The sequence below is a fragment of the Barbus barbus genome, assembly GCF_936440315.1.
Source record: "Barbus barbus genome assembly, chromosome: 33".
NCBI classification, from domain to species: Eukaryota; Metazoa; Chordata; class Actinopteri; order Cypriniformes; family Cyprinidae; genus Barbus; species Barbus barbus.
In genome coordinates, this window is record NC_136761.1 from 21,757,834 (window position 1) to 21,778,933 (window position 21,100).

At 39.4% G+C, this 21,100-nt stretch overlaps 4 protein-coding genes across 6 annotated transcripts; 3 read left to right on the forward strand and 1 right to left on the reverse strand.

Annotated features, from left to right (window-relative positions):
- The first annotated feature begins 175 nt into the window (after positions 1-175).
- LOC306853515 (ADP/ATP translocase 2) lies at positions 176-2,489 on the forward strand. Its single transcript, XM_079390993.1, has 4 exons — positions 176-444; positions 1,251-1,737; positions 1,816-1,956; positions 2,038-2,489. The coding sequence occupies exons 1-4, from the start codon at positions 334-336 to the stop codon at positions 2,193-2,195; spliced, it is 897 nt and encodes a 298-aa protein (XP_079247119.1). The 5' UTR covers positions 176-333; the 3' UTR covers positions 2,196-2,489.
- A 2,762-nt stretch (positions 2,490-5,251) lies between these two features.
- Positions 5,252-12,177, forward strand: LOC306853671 (uncharacterized protein). Its single transcript, XM_079391249.1, has 16 exons — positions 5,252-5,556; positions 6,189-6,300; positions 6,571-6,784; positions 7,104-7,246; positions 8,001-8,160; positions 8,252-8,307; positions 8,410-8,606; positions 8,686-8,796; positions 8,883-9,008; positions 9,177-9,284; positions 9,376-9,534; positions 10,313-10,871; positions 10,967-11,030; positions 11,117-11,292; positions 11,398-11,486; positions 11,582-12,177. The coding sequence occupies exons 1-16, from the start codon at positions 5,374-5,376 to the stop codon at positions 11,672-11,674; spliced, it is 2,550 nt and encodes an 849-aa protein (XP_079247375.1). The 5' UTR covers positions 5,252-5,373; the 3' UTR covers positions 11,675-12,177.
- Positions 12,178-12,522: 345 nt separating this feature from the next.
- Positions 12,523-16,433, forward strand: LOC306853673 (ubiquitin-conjugating enzyme E2 A; the record flags this gene model as incomplete). 2 transcript variants are annotated; one of them, XM_079391252.1, is made up of 6 exons in its annotated part: positions 12,523-12,735; positions 12,940-13,020; positions 13,405-13,430; positions 14,157-14,246; positions 14,338-14,426; positions 15,269-16,433. In XM_079391252.1, the coding sequence occupies 6 exons, from the start codon at positions 12,692-12,694 to the stop codon at positions 15,395-15,397; spliced, it is 459 nt and encodes a 152-aa protein (XP_079247378.1). In that variant the 3' UTR covers positions 15,398-16,433. The 2 variants fall into 2 exon arrangements, with proteins under 2 accessions (XP_079247378.1, XP_079247379.1); XM_079391253.1 differs by lacking the exon at positions 12,523-12,735 and adding an exon at positions 12,752-12,807.
- On the reverse strand, positions 16,416-20,888 carry LOC306853672 (NF-kappa-B-repressing factor-like). Of its 2 annotated transcripts, none has more exons than XM_079391251.1 (3): positions 20,750-20,888; positions 19,616-19,740; positions 16,416-19,385 (listed from the first exon to the last, which is right to left on the reverse strand). In XM_079391251.1, the coding sequence occupies exons 2-3, from the start codon at positions 19,725-19,727 to the stop codon at positions 17,161-17,163; spliced, it is 2,337 nt and encodes a 778-aa protein (XP_079247377.1). In that variant the 5' UTR covers positions 19,728-19,740; positions 20,750-20,888; the 3' UTR covers positions 16,416-17,160. The 2 variants fall into 2 exon arrangements, with proteins under 2 accessions (XP_079247377.1, XP_079247376.1); XM_079391250.1 differs by lacking the exon at positions 20,750-20,888 and adding an exon at positions 19,941-20,208.
- Positions 20,889-21,100: the final 212 nt, after the last annotated feature.

Consider the following 21,100-nt stretch of genomic DNA (forward strand, 5'->3'; position numbering starts at 1 on the left):
TTGACTGCTTAGAAACACAATTTTCTATGTTTTAAAAACTTCCTGTTGCCATTTACGCTTTCCACCTTGAGAAGGGTTAAGGTTACCTTTAACTTTGAGCCATTCATCCCCGTCATCAAAAATGGCCCCGCCTCCTGGACGCTGTGACGTTTAGTCGACGGTCCAATCAAATCTTAGAAGCGTTGGGTACGTTTGCTCTCGCGAGACGAAGCTTTTAAAAATCTCTTCTCAACTTTTCATTCGGCCATTTCGAATCAGCCGGCATTCCACGCTAGTCCTGCGGCAGAGCGGGATTGACTTCTTCAAGCGAGACCTCTCCGAAAACATCCGACAATGAACGAGACCGCCATATCTTTCGCCAAGGACTTCTTGGCCGGTGGTATTGCCGCTGCTATCTCGAAAACCGCCGTGGCCCCCATCGAGAGAGTCAAGCTGCTGCTTCAGGTAAAAATACGCAGTGATATTACTAAATGAGAATCTTAATCTTTGTGTGAGTAACGGATATTTTTGGTACACTTTGAGCTGTTTAAAATCGAGCTGGTCGTTAAATTAGTTAAAAGATCGACTAGGCCTGAAGTGCTCCGTAACCTTTACCATCCCTCCTCGAGAGAACATCCTGAGAAATGCCTCAAGCACTTAAGTTACCGATCAGCGAGCATTCGACTGGAATGTAACACCGATGAATGGTTTTGTTCTTTTAGTAGGGATTTGAAAATACCTATTTTTATATTTCTTTTCAAACGCTTCCGCGAAACACGGTAAACCAGCATCCTCACAGATCTCGCCAAGGTCGCGAGAAGGGGAGGCCTGTGAATAGCTAACGTTAGGCCTTTATTGCTAGCTTGCAAGCTAACGCTCGCCGAAGTCCCAGGTATTGTTTAAGAGGACACGTTATTTTATGGGAGTGTCATTTACTAACATTTTGACAATGTTGCATGTTTCTAGTTTTCGCACCGTTTTACAAGAATTTAATTGTTTTTGCGGACAATTTCCGTCAAATTTACGGAAACCGCCTACCGGAAGATATCGCGTATTTTACTCGTTGCCGGCTTTTTATCGTTTAGCATAATCACGTGTTCGTGGTTCCTCCTTGGTGGTGTTCTTTAAAGAAGAAAATGGTTTTAAACTCACTTAATTCAGTTTGGGACATCTGTAATCGTGGAGGCTTCAGTTGATCAATTTCAACCACTGTTTTCCATTGCATTGCCTTTCTTCGTGTGTATTCATTGATTTTTCTTCTGTTTTTACAGGTGCAACATGCTAGCAAACAGATTACAGCGGATAAGCATTACAAGGGCATTATTGACTGCGTGGTGCGTATTCCCAAGGAGCAGGGCTTCCTGTCGTTCTGGAGAGGAAACTTGGCAAACGTCATCAGATACTTCCCCACCCAGGCCCTAAACTTTGCTTTCAAGGACAAGTACAAGAAGATCTTCCTCGATGGCGTAGACAAGCGCACCCAGTTCTGGAGGTACTTTGCTGGTAACCTGGCCTCAGGTGGTGCTGCTGGTGCCACGTCCCTCTGCTTCGTCTACCCCCTCGACTTTGCAAGAACCCGTCTGGCCGCCGATGTCGGCAAGGCTGGAGCAGGAAGAGAGTTCTCCGGCCTGGGAGACTGCTTGGTAAAGATCTCCAAGTCTGATGGCATCAAAGGTCTGTACCAGGGCTTCAATGTGTCCGTACAGGGTATCATCATTTACAGAGCCGCTTACTTCGGCATCTACGACACAGCCAAGGGTGAGTTTGAGTTGCATTTGAGGTATCATTGTCAATATGTGCCATTGCTGCATTAACTACATCTGCACTTGTCTTTAGGTATGCTGCCAGATCCCAAAAACACCCACATTTTTGTCAGCTGGATGATCGCTCAGTCTGTGACTGCTGTTGCTGGTCTTGCGTCCTACCCCTTCGATACAGTCCGTCGTCGTATGATGATGCAGTCTGGACGCAAAGGAGGTCAGTTATCATTTTTAAGATGTTTCCAGTACAAGTTGACAAGATAAAGCAGTGGATTGATCATTTTTTCTTTTGTTGCAGCCGACATCATGTACAGTGGAACAATTGACTGCTGGAAGAAGATCTCGCGTGATGAGGGTGGCAAGGCTTTCTTCAAGGGAGCCTGGTCCAATGTTCTCAGAGGCATGGGTGGTGCCTTTGTGCTGGTCTTGTATGATGAGCTGAAGAAGGTCATTTAAGCGGTTCCGGTCCACCATTCAATGTGAGATGTTTAACTGTAACATATCGTGTACATTTGGAAGGACTCTCAAATTCCGCCTTATTTATAGGGACCAACTAGTATATCAGTACTAGTTGTACTGGGGGAATTGTTTTTGCGGTTTTCTTTTGCCCCTGTTTATCTTTTATCTTTTTGTTCCCCTCACCATACTGTCATTCCCAGAAAGAAAGAATGCCAGGTACTAATATCTACCTGTTTTCCAGCCGGTCTGTTTTTAGTCAATGCTTCAATAAAGACCCACTGAATGAACCTACACCATAACTACTTGTGTGGTTTTTTTATTTTTTTCCTACCTTTTATATCTTGCGTTACAGGTGTTGTGATTCACCCGTTTGGATGGTTTCCGCCCTGTTCCTAAATTCAAACAAACTCTGTCCCCACCCTTTAAAAACATGTCAGCAAACTGAACTACCAGAATTATTCACTGGTAGAAAGTCCTCTAATGCCTTTTTTACAGCTTGGAGTCTTAGATTGCCAGAATTTAGTGTGATTTCCTAAGGCAGTCTGGGTAGTAGGTGCATTTTATACATGGTATTAAAACAAATCCCCTTCAAACTGCACTGCAGAGAGTTATCACTTGGAAGTGTCCAAGTGTTTATTCAGAGACTAGACATCTCACATGCCTTTAAACATGTTCCTGAGTGTCAGGCATTTTGTTTTCTTAAGATGCAACCTCATACCCTGTTGGACTTCCAGAGTTGAGCTTGAGTCTGAGCCAAGGACAGCTGAGGGGACACTTGTGCCCCTCAATGTAATTCAGTCCTGCAACACTCATGGTTTATTTTGTAGTAGGACTCCATATTGATGTGTATTGGAGTATCATTTCAAGATTTGTATGTTAAAGGTGCTGTATGTAGGATGTTGACTCTACTAAAGCATAAAAATACCATATGCTTGCAGATATTTAAAAAACATGCTAAGTTAACATGGTGGTTTATCTGAAAAACAATGCTACAGTCAGTTATTCTCCTTTGAAAATGTGCATTCTGGCCTAGAATGTCTGTTTGTTATTGTTTGTGAAACCCACCCACTGCCAGTTTACCCAATTGTATTTTGGGACTCCGCATTGCCAGTTGGCGGAAAACACAGTATATTTACTTCAGTCCATGTGTTACAGGTGAACTGATAACATTTAAGAGGCATGAATGAAACTGAAGGTTTATAACAGCTGCAAGGCTAATGGCTCTCCTCCAGTGTGTGCATGCCCTCTTACGCTTAAAACCTTGCTGACCTCTTAGCAGACATCATGCTAGTTGTAAATTAGCACGCTAATCCGTCCTTGCATCACCTTCACTTCAAGCATGGCGAGTTCCTGAGTATGGTATTACAGGATGTTCAGCAGGGATAAATAGTGGATGGTGGTGATGATACACTGGCCATCGTTGCCTCCTGATTGGGTGCAATAAGTTGTTTAACCAATTTCTTTTGGACTGGGGTTTTCATAATATACTTAAATTGTATTTGATGGAACCCTTTTTGATGCACTTATTATACATGTATCAGGATTAATAAATCAGTTGGGATTTGTTTAGTTTTACTTGGCAATAGAAGTAATAAACAGTAATATGATTTGTGCATATTTGTGCAAATATGTCAAGATAAGTAGAACAAATTGCAATTTTTTTTGTAATGGATCGCGTTATATGCGTTAACAGGATGAGCCGATTACCCAAGAGTCAAGAGACTTGTTGTCTTGGTGCACGTGACCTAATCCTGGGAAGGCGGTTCAAACTCGCAGATCACATGACTTGTACAGGTTCAGTCATCATATGGTCAGTTTTTACGGGTTTAATCTCTGGTTGGCTGCGGCAGGGTGCTGTACTTCATGTGACTGTAGACGAGGTTTAATCATAATGAACCTGTCCACGGATGCATTTCTCCTCTGCGAACTGCAGTGATGAAGCATTCATCGATTTATCTATTCGTTCCGTGGTCCTTTTTGTAGACTACAAGGTTATGCCAGTTGGTGGCAGAGTTGTGTTTATGAGTGGTTCACTGAATGTCAGAGTAAGCCATTCTTGAACGAAACAAGACCCCTTCCTCCAACCACCTGTATTATCAAACTCCTGATACAGACACAGCTTATATAAAATAAGAGCTATAATATTTTCCTAACGTCATTTTAATTTAGTATAAAATAAATAAATAACTGACTTGTATCGTTCATTTAAAGATCTTTTTAAAAACACCGATTCGTTCTTATTAGAGTCGATCTATCAAAATCTCAATATTATTAGAGTGTGTGACTGTGGTATGGACCTAATGCACCACAAAACCAGTCGCTGGGGTATATTTGTAGCAATAGCCAAAAATACATTGTATGCGTCAAAATTACAGATTTTTTAATTTAACTATTTATTCATGAAATCACTGCTGGACCATGCAATTATTACCTACAGAGAGCAGATTATAGTAAAGATTAAGCAGAAACTCTAGGGAGGTGTTTAATTACCACTTTTCAAATATTACTTATTTTTTTATTGAAAAGAAATGCCTTTCTGATCTGGTTTGTGATGGGAAAATGAGTTGCACGAGTTTATACTTGAGTTATATTTAGCAGATTCTGGCAAAAAATAGTAGGTCATCCGGGTATTCCATGCATATAGAAAATGTGCATACTATGCGCAGCATACATACTGAATGCTGCAGAATTAGTAAGAGTAGTATGATAGTATTGCATTTCGAACACAGCCTATGTGTGCCACCGTGCGGCGAACATGGTTGAAGAAAGTCGCATGTGTTATAGTACTTCACCATCTGCTTGATGTTATCGCATGGTGCGTGCTTTACTCTTGTCATTTTTTTACACAGTAAACGGTTGTCAGTAGTATAGCGAAAGTAAACGAGAACTATTTATTCATGAAATCACTGCTGGACCATGCAATTATTACCTACAGAGAGCAGATTATAGTAAAGATTACGCAGAAACTCTAGGGAGGCCAAAATAGCCGGCTACGACATCTTCAAATGCACCAATCACATTACAATCTCAAGTTCCTCAAACCATGAACACTTACCTTCCGGTTGTGCGTTCAGTCTGTCTGGATGAAAGCAGAGGAGCGGGATAAAGTGTTGCGTTTAAGTGGACGAATGAAGCAATCTAATGCAAACGAATTTCTTTCTGAACCTTTTTAACCATGTATACTTGGCGGTGCTTCCTCGCCATTGTATTTGTACTTGTTTGGTACTTCTCAGAATTTGGACAAATATGGACACAAGCCTTCTTTTGTTTTTTATGCTTTCTCAATTTCCCTTTCAAAAAGCAAGGGCGTGAAACAAGTACTCAGACGGATGATACACCTGACGAAACAGAACAACAGGTAACGAGATTGTTCATGCTGCTGCATAAATCAACGTATGTGACTTATTAAGAATATTTCTGCCTAGCTATTATTATTATTACTTTAAACATGGGAAATCTAATTTTTGGAGCACGGTTTCTAAAGTTTACATTAGCTGGTTGACCAGCTGTCTTGTTCCAAAACCTGTTGGACTGGACTGGACTGGACTGACCAGCTGGTACCTGGTTTCTTGCTTCTCTGAGATGGTCTTCCAGTTTACACAATGTAAATAAACATTGCTGACCAGCTAGAAACCATTGTCTTTGTCCCAAAACAAAGGTTCTATCATAAGTTGTGTACCTGTAATGGTTATTGTAAATTGATACATAAGTCAATTTATAGGCAAAACTAACTGTGGGAAGAATTTGGATGGCATCATTACTATAGTAGGTATTATTAAGTGCTTTGGTTGAGACTAGTTCCAGTTCTCATATAAAAAAGAAACCATCAGATCATTTTTTGTTCCTTATTTCTGTATGAAGGTTCTTCCAGAAAGCAAAAACCTCCAAAGCTCTTACTGACCTCATTTCTGTATTCATGACTCTGCTATCAGACATCATCAGTGAAATTACTGGAATTTAATCTCTTGCACCTTAATCCTCCTGTTTCAGACAAAGAAAGCTCACCATGTTGGTGTCAGTGATGAGACTGATGCAGCCAGAGCTGGACAAACTGTGTCCGAGACGATGCAGTATCCAAATGTACAGAGGTCACTCCTCCAGGGTAAATAATATTTTTTGTTGTTTGCAAGCATCACCCCCATTGTGCCTCTCAAGCATGTCTGGAGATTTCCATTATATGACATGACATAGAACAGGAAGCAGAAGATCAGATAATATGGTAATATTTCATAGGTTTGTGTGGCATAACACTTTCAGGAAATGTTATAACCCGTTCATTTCCTCACCAAAAGTGATAGAGACATACACGGTATTATAAGGGGATCATTGCAGTTGTGCATGATTAAATAGATTTTTTAAAATGTGTTTGCAGTGTTTAAATGTGCCTATGCTCACCTGGTCCAGCCATGGTACACGGTCCCAGAACTTGGCGACAGTCAGCCACTTCATAGGGCACTACAGAAGGAGTATAACCTGGTAGTCGAGAGAGTCATTTGCAAGACAAAGAACTTCGATCTGTCGGCTACCAGTGTTGGTTGTATTAGGATCTTCACTCAGCACCTGCATAACGCAAAGCAGTCAGATGGGTGAGCAAGTTTGTCTGTGTTATTATGTACGCCTTTATTCTGAGAATATTGTGTAATAATCTAACATGAGTGACATCGCTATCTTTTTGATCATTTTCCTTCCTGTTCTGTGTTATGCTTAGTCCATTTTAGGGACCATCAGTACAGAAACTGGGCCTTATGATTCTTGTGCTCATGTTTTAAAATCAAAGAATTTCTGCCAAAACTCATGGACTTTCCATCCTAACCTATGACTCATCACATGATGCAGTTCCAGGAATGCTGCTAGTAAAATGAGTCCTTATGAAAACCGTCATGTTCATTTGTTTACCTGTTTCAGCTCTCCAGTGTTCGGCTCAAGGTCTGAGGAGATGGCAGTCCTCAGGACCTTTTCTGAAGCTCTGGTGAGAAACCTTTTTCCTGAGTACCTTTGGGAAGCAAAACTCTACCGGTGTGTCCTAATTGAGATTGTTGCTACAAAAGGTTAGTCCTACTGACCTTTGTGCTAAACACTTTCTAATGATATTTTTAACGATCGGAACATTCATCAGCTATCTGGCATCAACATTTGTAGCATTCATAGTTATGTTTAGGACAGTATCTCTGAAACAAACATTACTTTGTCACTCGATGCTTGAACATGCTTTCACTGCTTCTACAAACTTGTTTATCTTAATTGTTGTGTGCCACAATACTCCTGGATATCAAAACAACTAGTCTTCACTTTGTTCACAGTGGTTATGGTGATGGAGTGAATTCTTTCTCTAACTTTCTCTAAAAATGTGTTTTATATAATTAATTTTGCATACCAAATCATGATTGTTGGTGCTTTAAAACCTTCACTGTCTTTCTTAACAGATTCCCTTCAAGGCTGGACTTTTCTGATCAAAAATGCAGTAAAAAATAATGTGAAATATTATTACAATTTAAAACTGTAAAATTCAGTTTATTCATATAATGCAAAGTTGAATTTTCAGCATCATTACTCCAGTCTTCAGTGTCACATGATCCTTAAGAAATCATTCTAATATGCTGATTTAGTGATCAAGAAACATTTCTTTATATTATCAATGTTGAAAACAGGTGTGCTGCTTAATATGTTTGAGCAAAACATTGACCCCACACATTTAAATAGCAGTGTTTTTAGTAGCAGAAGTTATTTTTGTGCTGTACTAATTGTGTTGTTTTTTTTCTACTAATTTACTGATTCTTTGTTATTCCTGCTGTCCATCTCTAGCTCTTGATGTTCTGGTGACATGCCTCTGCAATCCAGACAACCTGAATCAGATGGTGGTTTTGCAGCTGGATAGAGTAACCTCTAAAAGCTCAACAGGAGACCTGCTAAACTCAGATAGGGAAGGCACACCATCTTCCGTGGGAAGTGAAGAAGCAGAAGTGTAAGTCATCTCAAAAACATATATAGTTTTAGCATATTGATCATATTAATCTCATTTGGTGGCCTCATTCTGGTTTTCACAAATTCCGCAGATTGACAGATGAAGCAGAGGATGGTCAGTCTGAAGACACAAAAGAAAAGAAGAAGGGTGATGTATCTTTCTCTTTCATCTTAGTAATTTGATTTATGAGCAGTAAGTGTACATAAATAATGTGTAATTTAATGACCTCTTTCAATGTTATCTAAGCAGGCAATAGGATCAAAGAACGATTTTCTAAATTTGTTGATAAGGTCAAGTCAAAGAAAGCCAAAAAGAAAAACCATAAGAAGAAGAAGGAGCAAGAGCTTTTTCAGAGGGCTTTATCAGCACGACGATCTGCTGTTATTGAAGATGATGGTGCAAGCAGCAGAGAGAGCTCCATTAGAAACGGCATGGACTCCGATTATGTATGGAAAACATGCATATTGAATTGATTTGCATTAAGTTTTCGGTGCAACTAAGTTTGTCTGTGCTTTCTTTTAAAAGGACAGTGAAACGGATGTTTACCTAACAACAAATGTCCAAGAAGATATGATGGAGTTTAGGCTTTCCTATGAGATGTGGCGGGTGGGGAAGTGGGCAGTCCGTGTTACAAATGTAAGGCATCTGTTAAAAACAAGGAAAGCTAAACAACGTACAAGCTAAATTGAGTTTAATAATTAAAAAAAAACCTATTGTCTTAGCTTCAAAAGGAAAATGAAGAGCTATGTTTCACGATTCACCTGGAGGAGAAAAATAACCCTGAGAATCTCAACTGGAATGTAAAAAAGACCCAGTCAGATATACGTACTTTTCACAGCCTCTGGCAGGTGAGAGAGGAAATAGTGAGGAACCTTCAATGCATCAGCTGTATCGAAACCCATACTATTTTGTATTATAGTCATTAATATTTTACTCATTATTATTTATGCATTAATTTTATGTAGTTGCTTGATTTAAAAGGTTTTTCTCTTTCTGTTGTATTTTTTTTTTTTTAGGAAACTTCCACTTTACCCTCTATATCTGCAATAGTAGAGAAAACAAAGCTGGATCTTGATGGTGCATATGCAGAAGAAGTTGGATCAGCCTTGGAGCACTTTTTACAAGTAAGTTGTCACACACACTTATCTAGAATTAAAGAAGGGGTTATCAGTAGAAATGAATACCTGGAGATGTTTTCCTCTCATTTCTCTTCAGGAACTGGTTTCTGATGCACAGCTTGGTCACACTAAGCCTGTATTCCAGTTCTTGTGTCCCATTGTACAGCTGCTGAGTAATAAGGAACATAAGGGAGGTGTCTGGAGTTTTCTCAATGGACTTGCAAGCTTTCTTAATCCTGGCCAAGATGAGGATGAGGTAAAAACAGATTTAGGTCAATAGCTTAATGGAAACCTCCTGATGAAACGGATGATACGCTACTGTTCAAAAGTTTGGGGTCAATGAAATTGCTGAGTAAAATACTTTTACTCGGCAAAGGTTCAAAAAAGAAATATTAGCCAGCACAACTTTTTTCAACATTAATAATAGGAAATGTTTCTTGAGCAGCAAATCAGCATATTAGAATGATTTCTGAAGTATTATGTGACACTGGAGTAATGGCTGCTGAAAATTAATATTTTATACATAGAAATATTAAATATATAAAATTAAAATAGAGAACTTTTTAAAAATTGTAACAATATTTCACAATATTACCGTTGTTACAGTATTTTTTTTATACAAATAAATCTAGCCTTGGTGAGCATAAGAGACTTCAAAACATTTAAAATCTTTGAATGGCATTATATTTATAACAATATTTGCTATAATTGGATCAATATAAATACAGAAGGATTTTAAATCTTGTCAAAATAGAGCTAAATTTAGTTGATTTACAGCATACACTACAGGTCAAAAGTTTGGAGTAATTAAGATTAAAAAAATGTCTGCTGTGTGTTACCAAACCCAAACTTTGAACTGTGTATTTTTTTTTATCAATATTGTATGTATTTGGATCAATATGCATACATCAATATTTGATGTCTTATCCAAGGAGCCAAAGTTTGTTGATTTATAGTAGACATATACCTTTAGCTTCAGCACAATGCAAATTATTGAGAATACTGCCACCCTCTGGTGATGTTTTTTTTCTCAGTCCCATAATCACAGAGGAGAAGAAAAGCTTGATGGAGCAGGAGCCTCAGTACATAACAGTGGACCGACGGCACAGCCAGCCTGCATCGACACAGATGATGAGCCAAATGGGGGCATTGGGTTTTGTAACCCTAGTGAAGAAACTGACACCATCAAAAGTAGAGAACCAGATATGGAAGATCAGACCTCCGATGAACAGGATGTGGTTTCAAATGGTCAGGAGAGTCTTGCTGAAAGTATAGATATCTTTGTTATTAGGTCAAAATTAGTCGGTCCTTCAGGACACTCTAGTGATATCACGAGCTCAGTCATGAACCATACTGAAGGCTTACAATCCGAATCAGTCGACGGCATTATAAGTACTCAGCCTGGGGGCAAAACAGCCAAAAAAGAAAAGTTAACTCAAAAGTCAAATGGATATCAAAAGGTCAAAGTAAAAGAGAAAACGGGACAGCTCAAGGACGAGATGGCAAATCAGGCTCAGAAAAAGGAACCTCAGAACAACTGGGACCAAGTTGAGGCCACCAAAGCCATATTTGAGTTAGTTAAGGAAATAACTGGTATGAAGTAACTCCCTTGTTCTGTTCGGCTTTTATGATCGCCAAGAACTGAAACTAAAACTGTGCCATTCAATATTTGTCTTTACTGTCTTCAGGTAACTCAGTCCTCATTAACATTGTTGATGCCATTCTAAAAGCAGTCCAGAGTTTGTTAAAGAAGTAAGTATCCCATTTCATATGTATTCAAGCACCAAAGATATTCAGCTGTAGATGTGAAGATAAGCAAAAGCGTTCTTCTCGTGCAGGAAAATAAACAATTTTTTAAAAAAGATGCATCCCACTGAAGCTCAGATTGCATCCTACATTGACAATTTCCGGGAGAAGATATGGCCAGAAGGAAACGTGCCCACCCAGCCTCCACGTGACAGTGAGGAGAAACACGAGACCAAGGAGAAGGCTTTGCATCTTATAAATTCAAAATGTATGTGCAATATTTTCCCATGCCTTGGTCAGCCCACTTCCTTTTTTTTTTTTTAATGATTCTTTCATCTTAACTAATATCCAGTAATCGTTGTGGTGGTTTTAGATTCAAACTCTCTAATTCTCAAGAAGACTGATGTTGAAACTGTGTTCAAGATCTTCCAGGACACTGAGGAGAACAAGAAACTGGTTTATGTGAGGACTCTAGCTAAGATTCCTATGCGGTTAAATCCATTTTGAAACAAATATCCAGATTAACATTTATATTCTTTGTGTTTGTGTGTCCATAGATGCTGCTGTCATACATTCTAGGGGAGTTCCTACCTGGGGAGCCTGCCTTCAGTGCAATAGCTAATCTAACTATGAAGGATTTTGTTTCATAATTGATAGATCTTTTTTAAATGTAATTTGTCTAATGTTTTTAAATGTGCATTATTTCATATTTTGTGTACATTCTTCAAGGATGCATTGTGATATACCTCAGAGAGGTCAGCCTTTTACTTTCACTTTTAGCAACGTGAACACTCTTACGATTTCTTGATATTTCTTTTAATTGAACAAAAATTCCAGCCTCTCTTAAATGTAGCATTTTACAATTTCAGATGTACTGTAATTATGTTTCACTTCAATAATGTCACACATACTTGGGTGTAAGTTTTAACTCGTATTTTAAAAAAATGATCAAGTTCACTTTTTGTTTTGTACCTTTAAAAATTGTACACTGTGAAGAACTGATCTTCTGTTTTAATAAACAGCACAGGTTACTCAGAACAAAATAGATAAAGTCATTACTGTGACACTGATAATACTTTTACAAGACTTAATCAATGCATGGTCTATGAGGAATGTATTCGAATAATAATGCCAATAAATATATTTTACAACTAATTGCGTATGATTTTTTTTGCACATTAGTAAACTGAAATAAGTAAAAATGTAATTGAGTTAATACTGTCACACATTTTTCGTACTCCACTTAAAGTTACAATATTAAACGCTCCTGTACCTACCATGACGTAACGTATGTTAGGCTGCTACAACTCTACGTGTTTGAAGGGTTTCCTCTAAACAGCTTTAAATATATCTGTATTTCTTATTTATTGAAAACAGTCGAATTAATAAAGCCAGTCACACATATACGTTACTAATGATTTCTACACCACTAATACGTTTTCAGTTGTGTGAACGGCCTCACTTTTATATCATCGAGCATTTGCTTGCCCCCCACTTTGTGTTGGTTTGGTCCAGTCCCAGAGAGACGGGTTTAGTAGAGCGAACGGCTAACATCGATATTAAACCGAGTCGACGCAACTGACGTCCGTTGAGCTAAAAATATCGAACCTGATTCAAAGTAACAACGTCGATACCTTATGTTTATGTCTTGGCTATCCAATTAAACCATGTCAACCCCAGCAAGACGGCGTCTGATGAGAGATTTTAAACGGTAAGCGACACAGAAAATGCTAAAGGCCCTCGGTAGCTTTTTGAACACCGGCTGCTCTCAGGCTTTAACATGGCGACTTTTCCCCACAATAGCCATTTATAAACATCGCTACTCCTCTCCGATCGTGTATTTGGATGTTGTCTGTGCAGTATTTAGTGTTGTCGTAATGTAGGTGTATTATATGTAATGTAACTTGTTTTTCAGTCTCCAGGAGGATCCACCAGCAGGAGTTAGCGGAGCCCCGTCGGAAAACAACATTATGGTCTGGAACGCAGTCATTTTTGGGTTTGTATCATTTGCCTTTTTTGACAGCGATGAACAGTGAACACTGGTAATTTTGTTTATCTCAGACTAAGCGAGGTCTGTGAGATGACATCCAGCTTGTTAGCGGTAATGTAAGCAGTTTTAAATATGGTCCCCCATAAGAGGTGCTGGTTATTTGATCTTTGAAGTGACGGTGTCCTGAATAGAGCTGTGTGTTGTGTTGTGTTGTTGTGGTGCAGGTTATAATGTCATATCCGTAGACTGTGTGCCTTGTTATTTTTGGATTACAGTAACGTTAATGCGCAGGTCTGCTGCACATTGGCTGGTGATTTTGGCTTTGTTTCTTGCTGCCATGCCAAGTGTTGTGTGTGACCTGACATATTGACCCATTTCTTCTGCCTACAGCCCTGAAGGAACACCCTTTGAAGATGGTAAGTCAAGAAAACACAACCTGTTATATGTTTTTCAGTTTTAATGTGGCAATTGGAGAAATAACTTCAGAAGTTTAGGGTCAGTTAAAAAATTCTTCTTCTATTATTATTTTTGCTCACATAGGTTACATTTATTGCAACAGTAATATTGCAAATTATTATTACTATTTAAAATGACAGGTTTCTAATGTAATTCATTTCTGTAATGGCAATGCTAAATTTTGAACATTACTCCAGTCTTCAGTGTCATAAGATCCTGCAGAAATAATTTTATTATGCTGATTTGCTGCTCAAGAACATGTCTCTATTATCATTGCTATAAACAGGTGTGCTGCTTAATATTTAATATTTTTTTTTCTTTTGGTCAATTTAATGTGTCCTTGCTGAATAAAAGTATCAGTTTCTATTAAATAAAAACTTACTGACTTCAAACTTTCGTATAATGCTATATTTAAAAACTATTTTCATAACATTATTATTTAAATTTGTAATATTATAAATGTCTTCACTGTCACGTTTGGTTAGATTAATATCATAATGTAAACCTTAATTTAAACCACACTAACAGCTGAATAAGGATTGCGCTTTGGGTTCCAAATACCGACAACCGATTATTCTGCATGTGCCACTGTATAATTGTGTACTAGTATTTGGCATGGTATGGTTCTTTTTGTTTACATGTGGCAAATGGTTTTGCTTCATATTTTCTTTTTCTTCTTGTCATAGGAACTTTCAAACTTACAATAGAATTTACAGAAGAATATCCAAACAAACCTCCTACGGTCCGGTTTGTCTCCAAAATGTTTCACCCTAATGGCAAGTTTAATATTTCTAAAAATCCTAGTATTGCATTTATGAAGTATGTGTAAGTGGACCATAAAATCTAATTGTATATCTTTGTGTTCAGTTTATGCAGATGGTAGTATATGTTTGGATATTCTTCAAAATCGCTGGAGTCCAACATATGATGTTTCCTCAATTTTAACCTCAATACAGGTATGATATGTCTGCACTTCTTTCTGCACAAACTACAGGGTTCCTATACAGTATGGACATGTATGCAATTTGATTTGACTATTTTCCACGTCTGGATAAGTATCGGGAAAAAAAAGAAAACGGAGTATTTAAAAATGTTCGTTTCCAGATTGTTGGCCCATTCTATTTTCTAAAATACAAAACTAAGAATTTCAAAAAAAAAAAAAATTAATCATTCAAGAGTTTTTTTTTTTTTTTTTCTAATCAGGTGTCACCATTACCCTATGCTTGGTGGATTTTTAGTCTCACTCCATTCCTGATTAATCATTTTGCAATGAAAAGCAATTTATTTTTATTAAGAATTAAAGTAACAAAATAGTATCGTACAAGTAATTTAAAGAAACATTCAAATTGAATTTTTCTTCATTCAGGCTTTGTTTGTAGTAGTGTTGTCAAAAGTTACCAGTACTTCGGTACTAAGTCAATACTGAAATATTTTAAATGTAATGATAGAGATTCTTGAGGACCGGTGGCACGTGTGAACACTCCGGTCAATCAGACGTGTAGAGTTGGAGAGAATCCTGCTCAAAACTATGGAGTTTTTATTCAGCACACGGTTTAAAGTTTTGTGTGCTTTCATTATGACCATGTAAATAAGAGATTTATTGTGCTGTATAGATATATTCATTGATTATACTGGGAACATAGCAAATTGTAAATTCAGTATTTTTAACTTAATCTAAAGAGAAGTCTGGAATTTTCTAATTAACGTTTCTTGAAACTTTTCTTTATACCTTTTTGATGGTTTTATAAAAAATGTTAGTATGTTATTCAGGTTGTTAACATACCTTTCATTGTCACAGTCTTTACTGGATGAGCCGAACCCAAACAGCCCTGCCAACAGCCAGGCAGCTCAGCTGTATCAGGAAAACAAGAGAGAGTATGAGAAGCGTGTGTCGGCCATTGTGGAACAGAGCTGGCGTGACTGTTGACCCTCCTTACAGTTCACATACGAACAATAGTCCGCCTCGCCAACAAGAGGAAAACCACCTTGCAAAGAATAAAATAAAACACATCATGTTTTGAATCATTCTCCACGTACTCGGTAGAATTGTCTGTTCTGTAGCTGTTGCAAGATTAGAGTGCTGTTGTGTTGTGGTCTCCCTCTTCATACAGAACCTTATCCTGGATGAGGATAAACCTTAGTTTAACAAAATATTGTTGCTAGGGTTACTTGCTGTTATTTGGCCTGCCCTCATTTTTGTCATCTTATTTCTTTGGTTTTATGAGTTGCTCCTACACTGGGCTGATTTAATTTTGGGTATTAACATGTTGGTTGCTGTTTTCAGTATAAATCCAAGTTTAGTATCCTTGTTTGAATCCAGAGATTGAGTTCTTTGAGTCTGCAAAAGTGTCATACCGATTGCCGGTTAATGTGTCGTTTAGAGTTCCAAATGAAATTTCACGGACATTAAAGATGGGTGTTAACATATATATTGTCTTGTATGGAAAGCTTACGTTTCAGAAACATGCCTTTATAAATGCACTTGGAAAACCTGAAATTGTAATGTACCAAATGTTGGAAATGGCCCTTTTTTATTATCAAGTGCAAGTGGTTTGTTCGTTTAATTAAGCAGTTCATACTGTTTTTTTAAGGTGTTACCTATTGACACGGTGTAATTGTTTGAAGGTACACAGTGATCTTTCTGTCCCACAAAGCCCCACGCCTGAGGCCTGGGATTCAGAATATTACAAATTGGCATAGTTGAGCGTGTGTTGCTTTTCTTTTTTCTGTATTCACTATTTTGTGTCTGTTGCACCCCAGATGCATGGTTATTTTGCTCATTTTCTTAAGTTCCATTACAGTGCCGTTTATTTTCACATTAAATTGCTTCTCCAACCATATGGATGTGATGCTGTCATGCAGTATCCATTTAAGCTAATCTTTTTTTTTTTTCTAATTTACCAAGAGTGTCGGATTTGCACTAGTTACCCATGTAAGAAACTGTACATTTTCTCACTTCTTGTAAATAAACAAAAAAATGAACTCTATGGTGTTTGTTCTTGAACAAAGATAAGCATTTACATTTCATTAAATGAACTTGGAAATGGACAATGACCAGACTAAATTTAATGTCACCACAAGCAGACTGGTTGACAGTATTCGCAATGAAAAACAAGTTCACAGGGATTGCTGCTTAGGCATTTGCCAGACAGGGAGTTGAAATATGTAAGGTTGAGATAAAAATTCTACAATCAACAACCAGAAAATGACAAAAATATATACTGTTTTGTAATTACTTGAGGGTTATTTTTATATTTCAAGTGTTTATCTTACAACGGATGAATGACTGAGTGAATGATGTATTGTCCATTGTGAAAACATAAAATGGAATGTCATTTCAGAGAGGAACACATGCTGCCAAAAGGCCTCACTAATATCCATGTCAATAAATATCATTCACAGGATGCGTGATATCACAAAGTTTAGTTAGTAATGTGTGTTCATCGTATGGTCTTAAACTAACCAACAGCAAATCTGGACGAACTGTACAGAAATACACAGTAAAGAATGGCAAAGGATACACACTTGTCATTGAGAGCTGACAGATTTTCCAGACTTCAGTCCACCTTCCGTTTTTTAAAAAATAGTTTACACTCTTCGGAAACATATTAACAAGAGAAGTAACAGGTAAAACCGCTCTGATTTTATTAATGGTCATCTGTTGGTTTCTCAGAGGCCTGTTAAGCCTAGTCATTGTGAAGCCTGAGGTTTCACCAGTTCATATCGTCCCACATGCCCCTCCTGCAGTAGCTGACCAATCAGCAGTTCCTTCTGAACTCTGCGGCTAACCACGAGGAAGCGCTGTCGGCCCTGTCCGTACGATTTGCTGCGTAGCCCGTATCTTTGGGATACTTGGTGTATCTGCCGGCGCTCTTCATTGTTAAGCTCTGTGGAGAAGCGCAGGTCATCTTGACGTTCAGAACTCGCATAATTCCGAATTATTTCCTCAATATCGCGCTTAGTCAGCTGATTACTCTGCCTGTCCATGTCCATACCGAGTCCTTCCCTGGTAAACTGCTCTTTGACCTTGATGGGCTCAGCAATGCCCTCTCCTTCTCTACCCAAACCACCACCCGTCCAGCCCATCTTCCGAAGTAGCTGGTTACCAATGTTGTCCTCCTTGATCTCCTGCCGCATGGATTCCTCGCCAGAACGAGCCATGATTTGATTTCGGGAAATTGCATCCACGTGGCCCTCCTTCCTGAGGTTGGACTTCACCACAGCTTGTGTGCACCGAAGTGTGGCGAGGGCCTCCTCTGCTGCAATGTGCTTCACTGTCTTTTTGGGTCCAACGCCCGCAGCCACATACCGACCGTCGAGGTAAACTTCACACTGCCAACGATGGTCCGGCAGAACCGTGAACTTGTAGTCAGCAAGCACTTTATTAAATTGAGCAGTGTCATTTATTATGCAAATAGCGTTATCAGAGTTTTCAAGGATGACCAATTCACCTAGCTGCGCTTTCTTGTTGCTTTGCTGAGCATAGCGACTACCAGGCTGGTCTGAAGTGTGGTTGCCTTCAGAAAAATTCTGTTGCTGTTGTTGCTCTTGTTGACGAGCAGCCTGGTTCATTCGCAACTTCCTCACCGCCTCCTCCGCTGCTGTGTGTTTTGAGCTCTTCTTGGTCCCTCTGGCTTGCGCCACCAGCTCGTCCTGTAAGTACACACTACAGAGCCATAAATTGCTGTTGGGAACCGGGTCAAAAGTATAATCAACCTTCATACGGTTGAACGCAGCCGAGTTGTTGAGTATACAGATGGCATCGTGTGCGTTCTCCATGATTACAAATTCTGTCCAGTGTTTGCTTCGGTCAGGCTCATACTGGCCCTTGGTACTAGGGGGCGGCTTGTCCTCGGGGTTGCGAAGAGGTGGGGGAAGGATTGGGTTTGGAGTGTTTACCTGGCACACCACCATATCATTAACGCAAGTACGCTTGTACTGCCGTTGCAGGACACGAATTTCCACCGGCCTCATGAACAGCTTGACGGCCTGTTCTGACGCTCGGTCTCTGGCACCGTTTTTGCTCCCAGAGTACCCAGTGGCAAGGTACACAGACTGACACCTCAGTTCACAAGCATATCCTTCAGAGGGTATTTTTCTGTTTTTAGGAAGGTCAGCAGGTGGAATATCTCTTAAATTAACATATATATACTCTGGGTTTGTTTTGCAAGCCTGAATGCTGCGATTGAGTATGAAATTGTAGTTTGGCATGTCGGGTCCACTCATGAACGCAGGATCTCTCAGGGTAACGGCAACGGCTGATGATACTCTGGTAATCAGCCTCTGTTTTTCATCAATTGTTGATGTGGGGATAGAAGACGGCAGTGAAGGTGTTGGGAGAAGGCCAGAGCCGCCTCTGCTTGGACCGTCGTATACCCTGCTGAAAGCCTTGCTGGTGGTTGGCCTATCCTGATGTCCAAATCCCAGTCCATGGCGTCCGCTATCCCAGGCTCCAGAACGTCCAGAACCTCCGTATCCATCAGCTCGGCCGGCCTGCGAGTAGGAGTCTGATTGTCTGGCAGTATGCGCCTCATATCTAGCGGTGTACTCCTGCTGCACTTTGCCCATGAAGTTCGGGGTGGACCCTCTGCTGCCATAGCCAAGCCCACATGTGCCGCCCGAGGCCATATCCTTGCTTCTGTGCTCAGGCCAAGAATCATTACCGTACCTCCTGGTCTCAAGGGAGCCCGAGGAGGAAGAGGAGCAGTTGCCACGGTTACCATTGTACGGCGGATGATCTGGTTCCCTTTGTCTTACGTCATTCATCTCACCCCTCCTGCGCTCCTTCTCGTTTTCTTTTTCGTCAGTTTCTCCGATTCCACTGCCGCTGCTTCCCCCACTTACAAAGTGTACCGGTTCAAATCGAGGTCTAGATGTGAGTTTTGACACAGGCATCTTCCTCATGGGCTCTTCACCTGAGATATGAAATATTGCATGATTAAAATATCCATTTGCATGCAAATATGATTACTTAATATTTTGTTTTGTTTAAATGCAGAATAAAATATTTACATTGTTTATTTGATGCAAAACACCCACAAAAAGTTTCAATGCTGAAAAACGTTTTATAAAAATGTGACACATGGGAAGATTGATAGATCGATAAAAAGACAGACAGATTGATTTCAAGCACTGATAGACTTACTTCCATCAGATGAATATGGCCTCTTTTTTGCTTCGGTGCTTGGAACTAGTTCATACGAGGGCATTTCGCCAACATCAATCCCTTCTGCCATCTCAAGCACCTTGTGCATCATTTGGGAGCCATACCTGTCAAAGAAAGAACAGCCATAATGTTGACATGCTTTGGTTGGCATTACTAATGTATAACTTTGCAATTATGATGGTCTGTATAAATATGACATAAAATAAACTTGACCAGGACTTTTGTGATATAAGTATTCACTCAAACTCCCGCCAAAAATAACCAAACTACCTAATTCCCAAATCCTACTGAATCCAGTCCCCACCTGCATCCCAGGAAAACATGGTTAACCCACACCATCGACAGGGCCAGCAGCTTATCAAGAGCATTTCTCTCGTACTCTTCAATGTGTTTCACAATGAACTGACGTCTAGCGGACCACTGCTTGTCACTCTCGTTCTGCTGCCGGTAATCATCGATATTACAGTTCCAGTAACGAAGACCAGCGGGTTTACTTGAAACACACGGGCCTGGTGAATGAGGTCTGATCATCCCGGTGTTTAACGGTAGCCAGCAGCTAACCGGAAACTGCGTAGTGCACGCAGTGCATGCTGGGAGCTTCACACGGCCAGTATTATTATGATACACCGATGCAGAACAGTATATGTGGGCTAAGTTAGCTACAAAAATCACGCAATTGCTATTTAAGTGTATAGTCAGATGCTGAGTGTTATGGAGTTGTTTGCCTTAAATCAATATGGCGTTCAAATCTTTATGCTGTTTTTGCCCAGCATATTTACTATGACATTTGACAACATGATTACAGACCTCGCAACAGTCTGTCCTACAGATTTACAGAAACTATAGCGATATTTCTCGACATAACTGCAAAGGATTTGTATTTTAAATAGCACAACCGGAACTCTTTAAAATACAGCGTTCGTCAAACATGCACTTAGGAATAGGTTTGTGATTTTCCCTTCATGGTTATGCTAACCAATAGTTTCAATAGGAGACACTGAAAGTGACGCAGTCACTGTTCTTCATCGTTTTGTCACGATGTTTATGCGCTTTTGCGGTGAACTACACGACAAAGTACACGAATGTATAGCATAACACTAAAGTGAAGCTTACCTTTGTCGTCCAGCAGCTCTGTTTAGGTGACCTTGAGTGTAACACCGCTGCGGTTTGAGGTGAATTCAGACTAATATGCAGTTTATACTGACACTGCTAAAGCTAATCCACTGCTGCTAGTGCAACCAGGAAAAGAGTCATTCATTCAGAAACGGCGACTCAATCGTTACCAGTGAAAGTCACTGCATTAACCTGTTAACAGATGATTAATATTCATAACATTCATAAGATTTGAAAAAAGAAATCAGGCGCCTATATATACACATACCTTTCTTCTTTTATGTAACTAATGTTACATGATGCATACCAAATTATAGGCATCTATATAAAGACATGTTGAAGGATGAGAAT